The following is an 18,078-nucleotide window of genomic DNA, read 5'->3' on the forward strand; positions in this document are numbered from 1 at the left end:
TGATGTCGATTTCTATAGGTTTTTGGTAAGATAATTAAAGAAACATTAAAGAAAGCATTGCTAAACAAAGCACCAAGAGTTCTTCGAGAAATCTATTTTCTGGGAAACATTTTAAGTGGTTTTTAGGCAAGTGGATTTAGCCTAGCAATTGAGAGTAATTTGAACACCTGGAAAGTGCAACATTTAATTGAGCCGCTACTGACTGTGTGTCATGGCCTGCTTTATGTTTCACCAGAATCCCAGGAGAGGCCCGCTCATGTGTGGTCTCATTAGCAGATTGACTGCTTCTGCTCCCTGTTTTATTGCTCATCTCTTCACATGGGAGCTTCTTGCTGTTTGAAGAGCTCCAGAGTTTGGTGATTTTCAAAGACAAGAGCATTCTTTACCTTGGTAGCCCCTACTCTTTGTGATGAGGAGTATTGAAGGAAAAGTTTTTCTTTGCAACTCCAGTCATATGTTTCTCTGTGAATTTTAGGATCAATTAATTCCATGCTATCGAGTTATTAAGTGTTTGGGACAGACCAGCTGCAGACTTATAAGGAGTTCCCTTAGAATAGGTATAAATATATTTTTAATTTCATGCTGGCAAAGATCCCAACCAGTACCTTCCTAATCACTCTCTGGTGCAAATTGCCTTGGATGTTTGCTATTCAGAATTTTAGCCAGAGGACAAATAAACTGGTGGGACTTCAAAACTGACAGCCTGATATGTGTCTGATGCTCTTCTAGATTCTGAAATCTGTTAAGCTACAGGAAAAGAGGCTTTGAATAACTGGTTGATCAAGCTAATTTTTATGCGGCTGTTTCAAATCAGTTGGCTGAAAAGCTCTCCAGGGCTTTGGTGAAAGTAGGTAATAAAACTTTAAAAATGGGGAAAACTTTTGACAGATGTAAGATACATTTTTGAAATTATAAACAGTGAGCAAAGACAGCAGCCAGATGTCAATTCCAGTCCACATAAAAGATTAGCAAAATTTTTCACTGCAGAACGACAGCACACTTACCAACAAAATCGCAAGAAAGTTGATTTCACTCGCTGATGTCTCACTTTAGCAGATAACTTCTGTTGATTAATACAGGAAACTGTTAATTTTCATTTTCTCTGGAAGCATTAGTCACTCTGCACTACTAAGGCTGAATGCTGCCATGTAATATAGACCACATTCAATCAGTATGGTCCATATTAACTGGATTGAACAGTACACAGAAAATGGACTCTGAAATATTGGTCAACATTAAAGAAAGATGTTTATAACAAGGCCTTCCACAGATTGGCTGAGATGCAAAGCATTTAACACGGGATTTATTAGTGATCTGAACTAAAGTGCAGAATTCTGCAGGTAAATACTGGAGGTAGTCAGATACCAATAAACTGGGTCACTAACAAACACCAAGCAGGGCTGGCAGCTAAAATGGTAATCCAATATATGTGAGCTTTACTGGATTTCAGTCAGAATCTGAAGAGGGTACAGGTCATTTGCAGTCTGGTGCTTAAGCAGAAAGCTGGGCATCAAAAGCAAAATTGTTCAATAAAGGAAAAGAAACGCAGCAACAGGATACCACAGAATTATATTTATGTTGTACATTTGTCTTCACATTGCAACATCCACATTGTTCATTTTGTGACAAGTATTTCTAACAATTTTGAATACATATTTACTGTATAATACATTTTACCAAGAGGCACTTCCAGTAATTCTGGCAAAAAGGAGCTTCATTATAGTGTCTAACTTACAAAACAGTAAAAATAAATAATGTTTATCTAAAAGATTTTTTCCTGTACAGAATCTATTTTGTACAAAACATTTATCAGCCATTAACTAAATCACTTAACAAATACTTGTGAAGAGAATATATTAAGTATTGCTACATGTATCGAGTGCAAGATACTAGTGAAAGGAAAAGAATTATTCTGTTTATGAAAATCACCTAAAAATACAAGGCCTTGTTCCTGAAGTGTTTAGAAAGGAGAAGCTTGGTTACAACAATATTGACAATATATAAATATAAATTAACGTATGTAGTACTTAGTGAAAAGAACACTGTGTTAAAAACTGGTGTGTACAAATCCTAAACAAGATGGCACTTTTCTGCATTGCCACTTTGGCTGGCAGTTATTTTTTAAGATATTGCTTCAAAAGAATTATAAAGGTACACAAAACCCCTTTTCAAATAGAGCCGTATAAAATTACACTCCCCCCACCTTTTCCTCACCTTTTGAAGTGAAAAAAAAAAAAAAAAATCACGGAGGGATTAAATTTGAAGAACATGGGTGATTTGTGGAAACTTGCTACTAGAGCTGAGTCTGAATAAGCATCATTAAAACAATTCTGTCTGAGGTGTGGTGCCCAGGCCAGGAGTCAAACCTCACAGGATAGGATGTAAGGTGACCAAACTCCTCAGTGTTTTCCACAGTAAAAAAACTTTGGCTGGCCTGTTGTCAATTTTAAACTACAAATTTTGTATAATTTGGACCTAAAGTCTGGTGGGGGTCAAGTGCTTCAATTATATTGGCACACCCAAAATTTTCATTCAGAAAGGGTTTTGATCTTGCTAGGTTAATTTCTTGATTACTTTACCGAAATGGGATTTTGAAATTTTTTTTTATCACATCTTCTACATGATGTACATACTTCATATTGTTACCCAGATGGCCAAACTGTATTGGAAAACAATCACTTTTGGAAGGTATTTCTTCCACAACTGGAGGCAAAGGTTACAAAATGTGTTTCTGTTGGAAAATGTCCAAGATGTTCTTTAATCAAAAGCACTAAAAAGAAAAAAAAAACTGCCACCCGTCAGTGAAAATGTTAATCTGTTAAACAAACATAACCTACAGTATGAATCACGGCTTTTTTAAAAGTGAACTTAAATTACTGTCCATCATGCAAACATCTTATATCGATTACTCAAGAAAAAAAGACTTAACTTTAGAAAAGTAATGACCAAATGTACGCTGACATGATTGAAATATTAAAAATATTATCAACACCACATAGCAGTTCTTAACGTTGTCTTTGATCTTTTGGGATACCATCTGCAGTATCGAGGTTTACAAACATCTAAAAATCAACATTTTGCATTCAAATACAGATTTTCATTGTGTGTCAGGATCAGGCAGGAATTTTGAAAAGGAAAGACAGCTTTAACAGACGGCAGGCTTTCTACCTAAAGCAGTATGTACACACATGGCAAACCCCTCACTGTTTTCTCTCTGATCAGATCACAGAGCCTTTTTATTCCTTTTTTTAGGAAAGCATGGGGGCAAAACGACTAGTGCCAGGGGAGAAAAAAAACACCACCACCAAAACCCCCAAAACTCAATCTCCTTTAAATAAATACTCAGAAGCAAAGAGCAATTGCTGATTCACATTAATTGTTTTTAAGTGTTCGCTGTGGTAAAGGAAGACCAGTTGAAAACTAGAGCATCCAAGCCTGAGAGCTGTAGCCGTGAGCAAACCACGGCAAGGTGGGTATAGAGATGGATTACATTTCTCTAAGGTGTTTCTCAAGCTATTTTGACAACAACCTTATGAAATTCAGCATTTGTTCTTTACCTGCCCCCCCAGTTCCTCCCCCCGTGCCGGGCTGCCCTGTTCCATCTGGGAACCCAGGCCATTTGCAAGCCAACAGTGCAAGCACAGCTCCCTCTGCAAGCCCAAGGAGAAGCCATCTAACACACACCTGCCTCACCAGGCCTGCAGCACACTCTGTGTTTTGCTCATTTGATCTGATTTCTGCGGTTTTGAATCAGAAGAGAATTCAATCATAAAAGGACATGTGGTCTGCAGCTGTGGCAAAGGCCTTCATACTTGCTCTTACACTTCTACACAGAAAACAGAATTATTTGGGTTTCCCATCTAATTTGCTGCTGGGATACATCCCTTTCCATACCTGCAGATTTCAGTGGTGCTCCTTGGTGCACACAGATCCCATATATCATCCATGGCAGAACAAGTCTCATCTGTTGCCCCATTTCCACACCTTGGATGTACTACACGCATGGCTTTGGAAGTAAGAAACAACTGGCACAGACTAGCCATCTGAAAAGCTCAAATGAAAAAAATATGCTTTTTCTTCCTCCCCTAGCATGAAGCAAAGTTTTCCTTAATGAGGGAGAATCAAACAACTTCAGTCAAAAATTCTTCTTGGTTTACCATATCCTTGAGGTTGGCAGTCCACAACCAAGGCCAGTTGGCTTTACCCAAACTCATCAGCTCCCAGAAGAAGCAGTTTTACACATGCAAGCACTCAGGGGGAATTTTTGCATACCCCACAAGTCACACAGGCAAGGTTTCAAACTGCTTGTCATTATCAACAATTATCAACAATGCTTATTTCAATTTTATCACAGAAGTTTTGTTATCTAGCTCAAGCTTTTGACCCCTTTTGTCATTGTGAAAACAGACTCTCCAGAAATACACCAGCACTCCTCTGCCACCAGGCTCCAGAACTGTCCTAAGAATTCAGGCAGGTGCTCACACAGGCAACATCTGCATCCTACTTGAGAAGGTGTGATGTATTTTTCACCAAAAGAACACCTGCCTGCCAGGAAAATCCCACTAATGGCCTCTGAACAAATCATAATTAGGACGTAAATGGTGGATAACTCAGCACTGCTCCCTCCAACAATAGGATTCAATAACTACCACAGCAGGGGCTAAACCCTGCTTTGATTTACCTCCAGAGGAATGTTGTTTTGCCAAAAGAAAGTGATGAACTCCAAAAAAAGACTGGTCATATTAAGTTGTTCTCAAAAGTGCTGGTGTTTTTTTGCTCTAATTTAAAATTTGATTCCAATAATCAATATTTTTGCTAGTTATTTCAATGATTGCCTAAGAGAGTTGTCACCTAATTTCAATTATTCCTCCATCTGTTCAAAATCACTTAACATGATTTTTCTTCAGGAGCCCTGGACATTCTTATTTGTCGATTCTCCTAAAAATATGAAAAAATGTAAAAGATTCCCCCACTCTAGTTAATGGGAATAATTATCTTCTCTTTAATGCTGCCACCATTTTGACTAATGCTGCAACATCAAACAGTAATTAGATCCCCAGAAACTCTATGGTTACATAATTTCAGTGGGATTACATTTGATTTTGAAAGAAAAGGAAAATAAATTTTGCTGCATAAACTGTGTTTCATACTGGACTACAATTTCCTTTTCTCATTCCCCCAAAATGGCACTTTGACTTCCTTCTTATATGTGTACAACACCATCAGCTCAAGGACTAATTACACCAGCCCTGTGCTGCCAGCTGAGGAATACTCAAGTTCTTAAGCCAACACCCAGGCTTGAGACTGGAAAGACCAAGCAATCCTTTGTGCCTGCCTCCCATCTGTGATGGGGTGTTCTCTGCTCTGGGCACTTGCCTCAATTTAATCTCTTGTCCATGAGGCCATGGGATGCTCAACAAATTCTTATACTCCTTGTTAAATTGAAAACTTTCTTCCTTAAACACAGAACACTTCAATCATAACAATACTTGCAAAAGCAATAGCAAATATTGTATGTTGCTTTTATGAATTAGAGGTTTTCCAACAGTCAAACCCCTCTTCTTCAGGAAAAAAAAAACCACAGACTGTCACTGTTGTCCTCCCAATCCACTGGACACTATTAGATGGATCAACCTTAGAATGAACCATAGTGCATCTGCATTATCTCTCCCTCACTTGAATCATCTGGTGCATCTGTCCGGGGTATTTGTTAGTCAAGCACCTTGTGTTTTCTCTAGATCACAGTCTCAGGTGGACCCAGGTTTGCTGGGCTGCCCAGACTCACACTGACTGGCACATCTGGCCATTGAAAGTCGGTGAGAGTGGACTAAAACTTGCAACCATCTTCATCAACAGCAAAGCCCTAACCCTCACAGTGTCACACCACACAGACCAAGCAGGATAAAGACTTAGCACAAGTACTTCATTCACAACTGGGACCAACCACAAACCTTTTGCTGCATTGTACTTATGGCAAAATTTTCAAAAGCAACACAGGCACAGCACAGGGTGTGAACACACCCAGACTATGGTACGGTCTGGGCAGGTGTCATGGGCCCTAGCACTGACTGATGCTCAATTTGACAAAAGCCTTTCCTTCTCCACACTGCATTCTACTTTCCAGGGAATTTCTAAAGAAAGATGGCACCAGAATTTCAGAAACAAAAAATTATATCTAAAAAGCATACAGGAATTTACAACTTTCTAAAGAAAACAAATGAAGTTCATGTCCAGCATGAAACGCATAGAAAGGGGGCTGGGAACTGAATTTGCCTAGATTCTAACTCTTACTTTTAGAAGCATATATTTGAACCTTTTCAGACTTAACTTCCTTTCCAAAATCAGACCATCAAGATCTTAAGAACTAACAGTAGTACACTAAAGGTAAAAGACCTTCATGTCTTGCATCCACTCAAAAGGTATTGAGCAGTCGCAGTCTTGGATTTTAGATTGATGATGATGCAGAGAGAAGTTCACACATGATGTCAGGGTAAAAAATGATTAACAACTATCCTTACATTGATAATAAATGCATTCTCAAATTACACCTGCCCTGGGAACCATTTACTGCCAGAATGGGACCATCATTTGCTGTTGGAGCCAGCACCCTGCACAGTGTGACAGGAGTTCCCCAGCCTTCTGTAAAGAATTTCAGTCACAGAGGAAGGCAATCCAAAATACTGCCAAAAGAACAGTAAAATACCTTTTCCCTATTTCTTGCAACTAATTTCTAATGCATGGCTCGCAACATCACATCAAACATCATCTTTCTACTGGAGAAGGTGATGATTTTCAGAGGTGAGCGTCAACGTACTCTGTACATCAGCTAAAAAAAAATCCAGAAACACCAGATTCTAGAATTAGAGCATAAATAGTAAACTGTGGTCCTTTGAACATTTTTCTAGAGACAGTATTTTTGGGTTCTTGAAAGCTAAAGTCTCAGACTCCTCCTAAAAGAAAAGGTAATTAAATAGTTTGGGCCTTTCACAGTCTATTTGCATGTTTTCCATTGGCAACACAAGTGTAATGAGAGATGTTACATTCCATAGTAAACAGCATATGGCTATCCAGGAATCTCTCAATATAGGGACAAAACTGTTTCTACATGATTGCTACGTGAGGGGCAGAGTGCCTTTGTCACCGCATTGGGAGCTGCAATCACTGCAAAACCCCTCCAATTCCAGGGAACAGCAAACTTCTCCTAGACTAGAAGAAAACAGGATCAGTCACCAAGTGACATAACAGTGGAGAGAACAAAATATCCAAGAGGAAAAAACCAATCTAATCTTTCTCCTCCTCTTTTTAAAGAACTGAAAACTAAAATACGTCAATTTTTTTCTTTTGTTACTGCAAAATACTGTTTAAATGGGGGTTGCTTTCTCTAGTATCTAACACACTGTTTTACATACAGTATATACCATAAACCCATATCAACATTGTAAACATCCCATCTATATCCTAAAGCATTTTGCTGATTGGATACAATTAGTTTTCTTTCTTTTTTTTTTTTCCCCCTAAACTATTGCACAGGCTGTGGTTTGGGGTTCACACCACCAAAGGACTACACTAAGTGGAAAACTATCAAGATCTAGCCTCCAAAAGGTTTCTGTAACTGCAGGTCAAAAGTTTTGCCTCCTTTGGACTAGAAAATATTATAAACCCCCCTAAAAATTACCTGCTGTATTATCTACTAACCCCAAAGCAAAAAGAAAAAATAAAATTGTTTTTCACATTCTTGACATAAAATATCTCTGTTATTTTCTTTTGTGTTACATGTAAGCCAACCTGGAAATTTCCTAATCATTGCCTGCCAGACATGCACTTCAAAGACTGAAAATCAGATTCATAAGGAATGGACACCAGCAGATATTAGATTTAATTAGTAACTATTTGGAGTGCAGAAAAAGGTCACCTCTTACCAAGTTAAACAATTGCAGCTACTTCACTAATACACTGGTATTCCTTCCATTTTGGATAAAATCAATGATCATTCTCATTTTAAGCCTGTCAGCAATTTTTTTCACTCTAAAGACCCGAGTTAATCAGACTGTAGCCACAAACAGGCTTGGGTAGCAAAGGAGTATCAATTTCTGACAGCTGCATTAGCAATCTAGAAAGAAAGCTTAAATTAGAAGCTGACACTAATTTTACTTAATAGCAACCAAAAATGATGACTAGAAAAATATAATGATTCCATTTCAGCCATTTTTAGGATATTTTTTCTTAGTTCAACCCTGTATATGCCAGCTCAGAGGAATATGTGGAACTCCACTTACAGGATTTCGCCTCATTCTTGAACACTTCTTTGTAATTTTACCAGCTGGGCACCCACTAACACCTGCTGCAATATAATTTTTTCATCTTCTAGAAAAGGCAATATAAAACCCAGTATTAAGATCCAGTTGCAGTGATTATGTACTGAAAAGCAAGAAAAAAGTGCTTGGAGATGTGACATTTTAAAGCATCTCTGTAAGTTTAATTTTTAAAGGACAGAATGAGGAATAATAAATCCTTCCCATACTATAAGGTATGCATATCACTTGTACAAGAAAAACCCAAACAAAATGATCAATCAAAGTGACTAAAGAAGTGTGAAAACAGTGCAAGCTGGAATTGTTGGAGACTGGCTGAGGTCTTGGAGATATCATTTTTTCTTTTGAGTGAATTCTGCTATGTCCTTTGCCTTTAAAATAACAGTGCGATTTGCTTTTCTGATTTCATTGGAAAGCACTTACTAAATGGTTCTGCCAATAAGAGCATCCAGAACTGTGCTCTAGTCACTCTCCTGAAAGGCAAACTTTCTACTCCTAAGAGTAGAAATCCAGAATGGGATGATACCAGGCAAATGCAACCAGTAAAAACCCCAAATCCTGTTTTGAGCGAAAGTTCACTCTGACAGAAATGCAAAGCTAAAAGAACCCCTGAAGTAATAACACACATGTTGATTGGCTTTGATAGAGAATGTTTTCCAACGTTTTTGGGGAGGTATCAATAGGATCATGAAATTTGGTGAATGTGTAACAATGGCAAAAAGTGATGAGTGTAATGTCAGAAATTTAATACAGAAAAGACTTCTACGAACTCTGCCTTTCACAAGCAATCCTCTTCTTAGTAAAGGGCTGCAGGATCATAGTATAAAAAGTATATATAGTCAAATAATTTTTGAGAGATACTGAGCTTTATGTATATAATTCTTTCTGTGGGAACAAGTCTCTAAATTGTGTGGTACTGGTTGGTGCGGCCAGTCCCCAAGAGCATTAATATTTTGAAGCCTTGATTCCATAGACCACTGGCTTCCCATAAGGGTCTATACAAATTAGTCAAGACTTTGTGGGGTTTTGAAATGGCTACACTGTATAAAAATGTTTTTGTATTTATTTTTTAAAAAATTATCTTTACAAAACAACTTTTCCCTTTTTTTCTTTTTCTTTTTTTTTTTTTCTTAAAGATATCATTATCTACAGGAACCCATAAAAATTTTTCCATATTTACATCTAGATAGCTAATCATTGACAAATATAATATCGTGAAATAAAATATTGAAAGTGAATATCCAACTTTTTAAATAGACATTTGGCTCACAGCATAAACAACAGAGAAAACAAATGAACAGAACAAACAAATAAACAAAAAAAAAGATCTGCTCTTCTTACAGGCCTGATCTTTTTCTTTCTCTTAAAAAAAAAAAAAAATGAAAAAAGGAAAAAAATGTATATCGGTAGGACCAAACATGCTGCTTCTAAGCAGAATGCCAGCAACAAACTGCTCCCATCCAGCACCTCACACTGAAAAACCGAGTTCTCTGAAGGTCATGTGAGTGGTTGCTGAGACACATGAGTGTCCAGTGGATGCAGGACTGGCATCTGTCCCCCCGCTGCTCCTAATGCATTGCCTGCATTGCTCTGAGGAGACAATGGCCTCCCCACTCCCCTTCTTTTGCTCTCCCAAGATGCAGTTTAGCTTTGTTCTTAAATGATATATTTGGTCATTGATGCACGGAGGTGTTTAGGTTGCGGTAGGAACTGACAGTGTGCCTCTCGCTTCCGAGGACACGTTTGCTCTCTGTTCCCTCCTGCCCAAACACGCTGCCCCACACAGCCATTCACACAGAGGGCCAGGTCCTCTCCAGGGGAACAGAGCAGTGTGTCACACAGCCCCTCTCGACTCCCCTTGGAAAATACACCTTCCTGGCACATCCCTTTCGCCAGCAGTGCGGGAAGTGCTGAGGAAGAGGAGGAGGAGGAGCCCGCACAGCCAGACAGGGCAGGCTGGCAGCCTGGGCCAGTGTGGTCTCTGCTGAAAGGCTGCTGCCTGCAGCTGGAGTGCAAACTGGGACTTGGAGGCCTATGGGGAATGCAGAGCTCCTCGAAATGGGCTCCATTTCCCTGGTGGGCACAAATTCTCTAAAATCCGGGCCTTCTGTTTGCTGTCATGTATTGGGACACGTGCTACAGCTAGTGTAATAAGAACTCAAACTATGCTATATTTCCACACATCCACTCACACTTGCAAACACCCCCTCACACGCGCATATGTGTTGGCAGGATATATCAGCATTCATATAAAGCTTTGGAACTTTTATCCCTCAGCATTAAGAGCAAAAGCTACTTAACTGGTACCTTACTGTTAACTGCAAATGTTCTTCAGAAGCAGCATTTCCTTAGATAACTTTCTTCTGTAAATATCACAGTGACCATAATATATCACTAAATGTATTTTGCTGAAGTGTGCAGCCAATAACCCTGGCTATGTATATATATTTATATAATTCCACCCACCCCCAAATCTCTTTAAAGAAAGTCTGTAAAAGCCGGTGTTGCAGTGTGAAAGCTTCCTTGAGCATAGGAGTTTAAACAATGTACCTCACCATAAAAAGGAAAGAGAAACAAATTAAACAGCTGTAGGCGCATTATCCCATACTTCTACAGTGTTGTGTCTAAATGCTGTGCTGGCTTGAGAAAGAGTCTGTGCACAAGTCAATCTGTCTTAAAATACTGCTGTAAATATTGTCATTGGTTTGGTTCTACAGTTGTGTTCTCTTCTTCATCCTTCTTGGGCTTCCCTTTCTCCTCCTCCTCTTCCCTGATGGCCTGGATTTGTTCTGAAGATTGGTGCAGTGGGGATTGCTCTGCACCTTGCTTCTCTGACCCAGCTAACCTCTCCTCGTCCTCAATTACTTTCTTCCACATTTTATGGTTCTGAAGCAGGTGTTGAGTGATCTGACAGTAGATTTTCCTCCTCTTGAACTTCTTCTTTCCTGTAAAACACCATGTGACATTAATGTACTGGTTTCTGCGAGAGAAGGAAAAGGGACTGAAGGTGTAGGAAGTAGACAGGGTGTACTATGACATATAGGAACTGGACCAACAGAATTTTAAAACCACAAATTTAAACAGTCTTAAAATTCAGAAAGCTACACCTCTCCAGACCTCTGGGTAAGCAAACTGGTTTCCTGCACAGTTTGAGCCCCAGCTTCATCCTATCCCAGGCTACATGTTGTGCCTGACTTTGCTGCTCACAGAGGCATCTAGTGCTTGAATGATTATGCATAAAGCATGTTGTTGAGCTGTTTCTGCTCATTTAATATCAAGTACTTAAAGACTCTGATCAGCCTCTTTCATAACACACATTATTAAATTCTGTGCCCTCCCCAAACCCAATGGATCCCTGCTGATTATCTGAGGGAAAAAGAATTGTTTTCTCCACATTTTACCTCTGAGCTGAGCTGTAGAAGGATAATGAGTGGAGGGTTACTAATGAAGCATTAGTGATCAAAGGAGGGAACCCACTCCTATGTTCCGTTGTCAAATCAGAGATCTACTATTCTACCATTGCAGTGGAGGTGACCTTGAAGCTTTAGCACAATATTGCTTTGGCAGCAGTCTCACCACTGAAGAAGTATTCAATAGCCAAATACTATCAGGGAGCTCAACTGTCTTATTTTGAAGCATCAGTCCCCTGCTGTTAACCTATAAAGTGTTTTTGTCACTGGTGGCTCTCATGGCTCCTGACACAGCTGCACTACAAGTGTTTTTCTCTCTGAAGGGTGTTTTGTTCTGTCAATATAGTCTGTCCAACACAGATTGTTAACTCCTTAACAGTACAAAGCTTGAAAATTTTCCCTGGTCATTAACAGTGCCACTGGCAGACGCAGAACTGAAATAACAACCCCTCCAAAGACAACTGCTGATTTCTTTTTTAAAGAATGTGACGTAGAGGAATGTTTTGTACCAAATAAATTTGCGTGGATTAGTATTTGCAGGTTGCCTAAAGTATGTCTGTGTCAGGATCCAAAACGTTTAGCCCTTGAAGCTTTTGAACTGGAAACAAAGAGCTTTTCACTGAGCACAGACCAAATCCAACTCAATCCTTCATTAGAAAGCCCTTGGTTCCCTGTAGGAAACCTTCAGGTTTAGCACTAATAAGAAGCCCCTACCCTGCCAATGCCTCAAGCAGGACATTCTCTCCCGGGTTTCCTGAGTGACCCCACATCTTGTTGCTCTCTGCAGACACCAGTGAGCAGTTGCTGTGGTGTTAAAATTTGTCTGAATACCTGAAGACCAAGACTGTTTAATTCTTATACTTGCATCAGACCTTCAGTGAAAGTACATGCTCCTGTGCACTAACAAATATTATTTCAAGCTACCTTGAGGTTTTATAACTCTTAAATTTATCTCAACTGCTTCAGTGAATTATCAGGACCTAGTTGAAGTGTTTTCTGCTGCAATTATATTTCTATCTGCCTGAAAGGCATTTCCATCAAGAAAAAGATCTTTACTAACATCTATACAACTCTTCATATCTATGCATCTGACATTTCAACCTTTTATTTTGTTTCACTGAGAAGGTTTAGAACATCCAAAATTTTGTTGATCATTATATAAATATCTTATAACCTGTAAACCCCCTATATTGACACAAAATATGTCATAGATTCCTGATTCAGACTCACAGTCACACAGAATTTAGGGAACCTGAAGAAAACAGTTTGTAACACATTGGCATGATTGTGAAGATTAGCAGCCCACATTTGGTAAGGAGGAAGTAGGAAGAATTTGTTGGATAATTCACAGCTTCTGATACTTTCATTTTTAAAGTTTTGAAAACCGTAGCCTAAAAACACCAGGCTACGGTAAACACTAGTAAAGTTCTAGAGCAGAGTAGAATGTGAAAAAGAAAACAGAAAAAAACTAAAAAGGAAAACAGAAATCAACTAAAAATGGTCTGTTTTCAATGTGACAACAGTTAATAAAGATCAGTGCTTTTAACCTCAAAAAAGCATTGCTGGACTCTGCTAGTGGTGATACTGAAGATAAGTATACAGAGATATGAGATGAAAGGAAACTGGGGATTTTAAAGGTGAGACAGTCCAGTGGATATATGAGAACATCCTTCATCTTTCTTTTTAATACAGCAATAAACATTTCAGACTTTGAAGTCTGTGTTGGTTACCTATCACATACACTTTCCTCCTGGTAGGCAATTCCATAAAGGTCAATCTGCCACAAACATGTGGCTCTGCCTGCTATTACAAAACTGAGGGATCCTAAAATGCTAAAATCAACCTGCGTGTGTGTTATATTATTTAATGTTTGCTGTTCTCAACAACATTTTTAATGCATGAGAACCTGCTAAACCTAACACACATGCAAGTGTGTGTGTGTGTGTGTGTGTGTGTGTGAACAACAGCAACGATTTCTTAAATACAAACCATATACCTCTGGATTTTACTAGAGATAAAAGGTTAATTCTGTACATCAGGAGACATAGGCTTTAGTCGCTCATGTGACTTATTGCAATCATCAACTCTTTCTGCTTCTCAGTTTCCTCAGCGGAAAACAGGGATGATACTCAGGTAATGGAGGGCATGAAAATGTGTGGGAAAGAACAGAAAAAGTGAGGCTGTTAAAAGAAAAAGCTCTTTATCGATATTTCACCAGCACACTTAAGGCTGGTGCTTCCTAGAAGGGGAGAGAGAGGAAGATGACCCAGAGGAAGGAGATAAAAGAACCGTAGTAGAAAATTCAGAGGGAGAAAGAACGTGAAAGAAATAAAAAGGTAAAGCATGCAGCATTAAACTGATAAAAGAAATAGGTCTATAGTAACAGTCTTTTCTCTTAAAGATCACTTCCCATGAGTGCCTGGAATCTCCTTTCAAAGTAAAAAGCTTTCCTCCCAGTATGACAAGTACTGGCACTGTCAAGTACTCTTCTGGAGGAGAGGCAGGAAACTATCAGCTTTAGTTACTGATTAGCCAGAAGGGCCAAGTGACACAGCTCCCAGTACACAACACAGCCACGCTCAGAGCCAATTCTCTTGTCACTCTTCTCCACATATTACCTTGGACAGGTCTGCATTAAAATACTTCCCCTGTTAAAAACTCTTTTACTGCACCAGCACCTCAGACCCTCATTTCATAGTAATTCATGGAAATGATGAGTGTTTGCTTTGAAAAATCTTCTCCAAATCGTCCTTTATTCAACTGAAATTGCTGCAGTCTACTAACACCAGCCCTGAAAGAGTCTAGAAAGCCCTCATGCAGAGATGGGTGAGCCACCACCAGAAACCTCAACTGAAGGTAAAAATGAGTAGTAGATATGAACTGCACAGTTCCTGAAACCACGGAGCATCTCCATTACCAACATAACTGGCTACATGCCAGCGTCTCCAAGGACAGCACAGACTCACTGGCACTGTGGAGAGGCCTGGGTTGAACCTGACCAGCTCACAGTCTCTGCTCAGTTTGCTGGTCACAATATGGAACTCGTTCTGTCGAAAAATATAAGCGTGAACAACTTACTGGATTCGGCATTTTCACAAGTTTCCATTTCTGCTGTTTCTTCCTCTTCTTGCTCATCAGTGTCTCCTGATTCATCACTATCTTCTATCCACTTTCCTGGCATCAGCCCCGCTGAGTCATAGGAGTTACATAGTGGTCCCACAATGTGAGTGATGAAAGATTCCTGGAGGTGTGCCAGCTGAGGGGCAGAGCGGTCCATGAAAGGACTGATTGGCAAGCCCAGGCTGGCCTCTTCATCACCCTGGAGATGGAAAATAGCAGTAACTTCTCTGAAGTAAATGAAACAAAACTCTGTCACAAAAAGGTAAAGCACATCCAACCAATTAAAAATGATGAAAGAAAAACAATTGAACTCCAGTGCCACTTCCATAGCACGCCAGCATGACATTGCCACAGTGCCATCATGTCAAATGGTTAATCAAAGTTACAGCTCTTTTTTTGTGACAGTGCAAATTGATCAAGGATGTTTTTGATCAAGGATGAATTGATGGCTGGGTAGAATGTTGCCCATTGCCCTTGTCCTGTACTTTACATTGCAAGTGTGAAAGTTTGGAAGTTTTTATTTTATTTGTTTCTTCACATTATTTAAAAAAACATCCCTTCTGATTTTGTGATTCTTAGTTCCCAGTAACCTTGTAGTCAGCCACCTGTTTACACAGAATGAGACTGAACTTCTACAAACAAAGGCTATCTCACTGAACTAGTTTTCTTACTAATCTTTTCCTTACTATACATAGCATGGAGATTTGGGTTTTGGGTCATAAGTATTGGTTTCCTGGGACTATTAAAATGATCCCTACGAAAGCAAAGGTAGCTCAAAAGCAGTAAACCTTTCCCACGAAGCTTTTTGTTAGTTTTTCTTGGAGAGAGAGGGTAGAGGGAAGGTAGAGGAAGACTTTTTTCTTTCTCCTCTCATGATGTAAAATAAAGTAAAACTTTATTGCAGAACCAAATCTGACATACTCACAGCAAAGCTTCTGGTGACATCACTGAGTTGTCAGCTGAGTAGACATGACAAGACCAGATGTCATCTCCCCAAGAAAAAAATCTAATTTACCTAATCAAGCTTGATATATAAATTCATGCTTTAATACAATACAGAGTTCTACATTTGAGAATATAGTTTAGAATTTGGAGATACGTTTTCAGTTTCCATCACTTTACAGATTGCCTATATTTATTTCCTTGTAAAGTAAATTTCCCAAAAGTCATGGACTTTGTATCTAGTCAAAACTGTGTCTGTATCTGTATTTGGTGAAGGCCTAAGAATGAGAGCTAGACTTTGGAGCATACAACAAATGGCTCACTTCCTTGTGTTTTGTTTGTTGCTTTTTTAATAACCCACCCCTAAATGTTATGTTCAATCATTAGACACAAAATACTATTGTCGACAAAACACTGAAACATGCCATCCATTCTTGAAATAGCAAACCAATTAAGAAGAGGTGGCAGCTTGCTCTTCTTTACAGCAACATAATGTGAGATTTCCTGTTTTTGAGCTGTCAGTAGTGGGAAGAATGCTGACTGTTGAAATGTTTACAAGTTCTTTTTTCATATTCTGCTAAAACATTATTTATTATGTGAAAAGTCTTGCACTGTGTTTTTTCTTTCTATTTAATATGTCTAACCTGTCTTCAAACAAGTATGTTGAGCATGTGAAGGGAAGAGAAGGAACAATATGACACTGGGTTTCGGATATTTCCATAAGACACATTTTTAATAGAGTTTTATTTATATGGGAGTGAAATTCTTCAAACGAACTGGAGTTTATTAAAAGAAACATATTTTATGATTTTCACAGCATAGGTTGAATTTACATATGTATGCTTTTTGATAATAATTCCAGGGAAATTCAAACCTTCCATAATGTTCTCCCTTTTAGAAATGAGAATATGAAGACTTTTCCCTTCTCGGAAAAAAATCTGATGATCAAAAGCATGGTGAACATGGTTTGATACACCTCTCGTAGCATATCACAGGACAGAAAACCAGATTTTAACCTAGGTTAAATGAGCTGAGAATCTAACTTAGTCTTCTTAATGCCAAAAGTAAGTCCAAAAAAGAAAATGTTCTGAGTCCCATTTCTGAATGATGGAAAATAATCCAGATTCCTATTGTGGAACAGATAATGTGGTATCTTCCCACACATGTATCCTCCTAAGCTTAATTCACTATCCAAGACTTGGAGCAGTTACTTCCCTCTGACACTATTTATGTTGGATCAAAGGAAAGTCATATCATTCTATCTGACTAACAGGTTTTGTCTGCATGCAGCAGTCACCCACATAAGGTGTGATCATCACCAGAAATGTGAAGCACGATTCATTTGGACAGTTGTAATGAAGAAGAAAAGAATTTCCTAAAAGAAAATTTGGGAGATGAATGTTGTTTTGGGACACACTCCCTGCCTTTCAGAAAAAAATGAAAAGAAAAATGGGACCAACTATATTTGTAATACATGTAAGGTTCACTTGTTGTTGTTTTGTTTGTTTTTGTTTTGTTTTGTTTGTTTGTTTGTTTTTCTCAGGAGATCTCCAATAAATGAAGGAGCTTCAGGTCAATGTCTGAATTTTGTCCCTTTCCCCGCTTCTTTACATACTCCAGAAGACAGTAGTAAATCCTGTTTGTTTTTTTTCCAAACTGTAAGTGCAGGAAATTTAAAGGAAGCTGAAAAGGTTTTAAAAGGGATTAGTCTGTGACTACAAGTTACTGCACAGCCTCCCCAAGAAGTCTGTGGGATGTCTGGTTCAGTGATTTCGCCTGTTTGCTTCATCTGGAAAAGACAGGATGTGGAGTTTAATCTAACTAGCCCATTCAAAATATGTTCCCACTCAGGAAACAGAGGAATAGTGTGGGAACAGCCCTGACCCTTGCACTCAGCAGGGCTAAATAGGTTATAATGAGAAAAGGTTCAATTAAGGGCTCCCTTACACCTAGAAAGAGAGGACCAGTGCCTGGCTGTACTCCCAGGTCTTTGTAAATCAATCTGTGGCTGTCCTCCTTCCTTGTGCTACCATCAGCAGAGCCTTGCATAATTAGTGCAGTTGTACTGACAAACCTTCTGAAAGCTGGAAGTGTTGTCTTAAAAAATAACAAATGAGTCAGGATCAATGTGTAGGGAGTTTGTGATTAACTGAAAGTCAGTGTTACAGTTGTGCTCAGCACCATAAAGGTTTTGTGTGTGTGTGTGAACAGAGATGTGGCCCATGGGGAAGCTAAAATAATTCCTCTGCTCTGTTTAGATCATCTCAACAAGGATGTTGTGTCCACTTTTGGAG

General features: G+C 38.9%; 1 protein-coding gene across 1 annotated transcript in view; it reads right to left on the minus strand.

The window, feature by feature from the left end:
* Positions 1-1,552: 1,552 nt before the first annotated feature.
* PDE3A (phosphodiesterase 3A) overlaps positions 1,553-18,078 on the minus strand; it is an 89,999-nt gene continuing 73,473 nt past the window's right edge. The window contains exons 14-15 of the mRNA XM_017823985.1: positions 14,801-15,041; positions 1,553-11,257 (exon numbers count right to left, since the gene is read on the minus strand). Coding sequence (XP_017679474.1) covers positions 11,010-11,257; positions 14,801-15,041 — 489 coding nt within the window. The 3' untranslated portion in view covers positions 1,553-11,009. The remainder of the gene's footprint in view (positions 11,258-14,800; positions 15,042-18,078) is intronic.

This window comes from Lepidothrix coronata, unplaced genomic scaffold (genome assembly GCF_001604755.1).
Source record: "Lepidothrix coronata isolate B3197 unplaced genomic scaffold, Lepidothrix_coronata-1.0 Scaffold107, whole genome shotgun sequence".
NCBI lineage: Eukaryota > Metazoa > Chordata > Aves > Passeriformes > Pipridae > Lepidothrix > Lepidothrix coronata.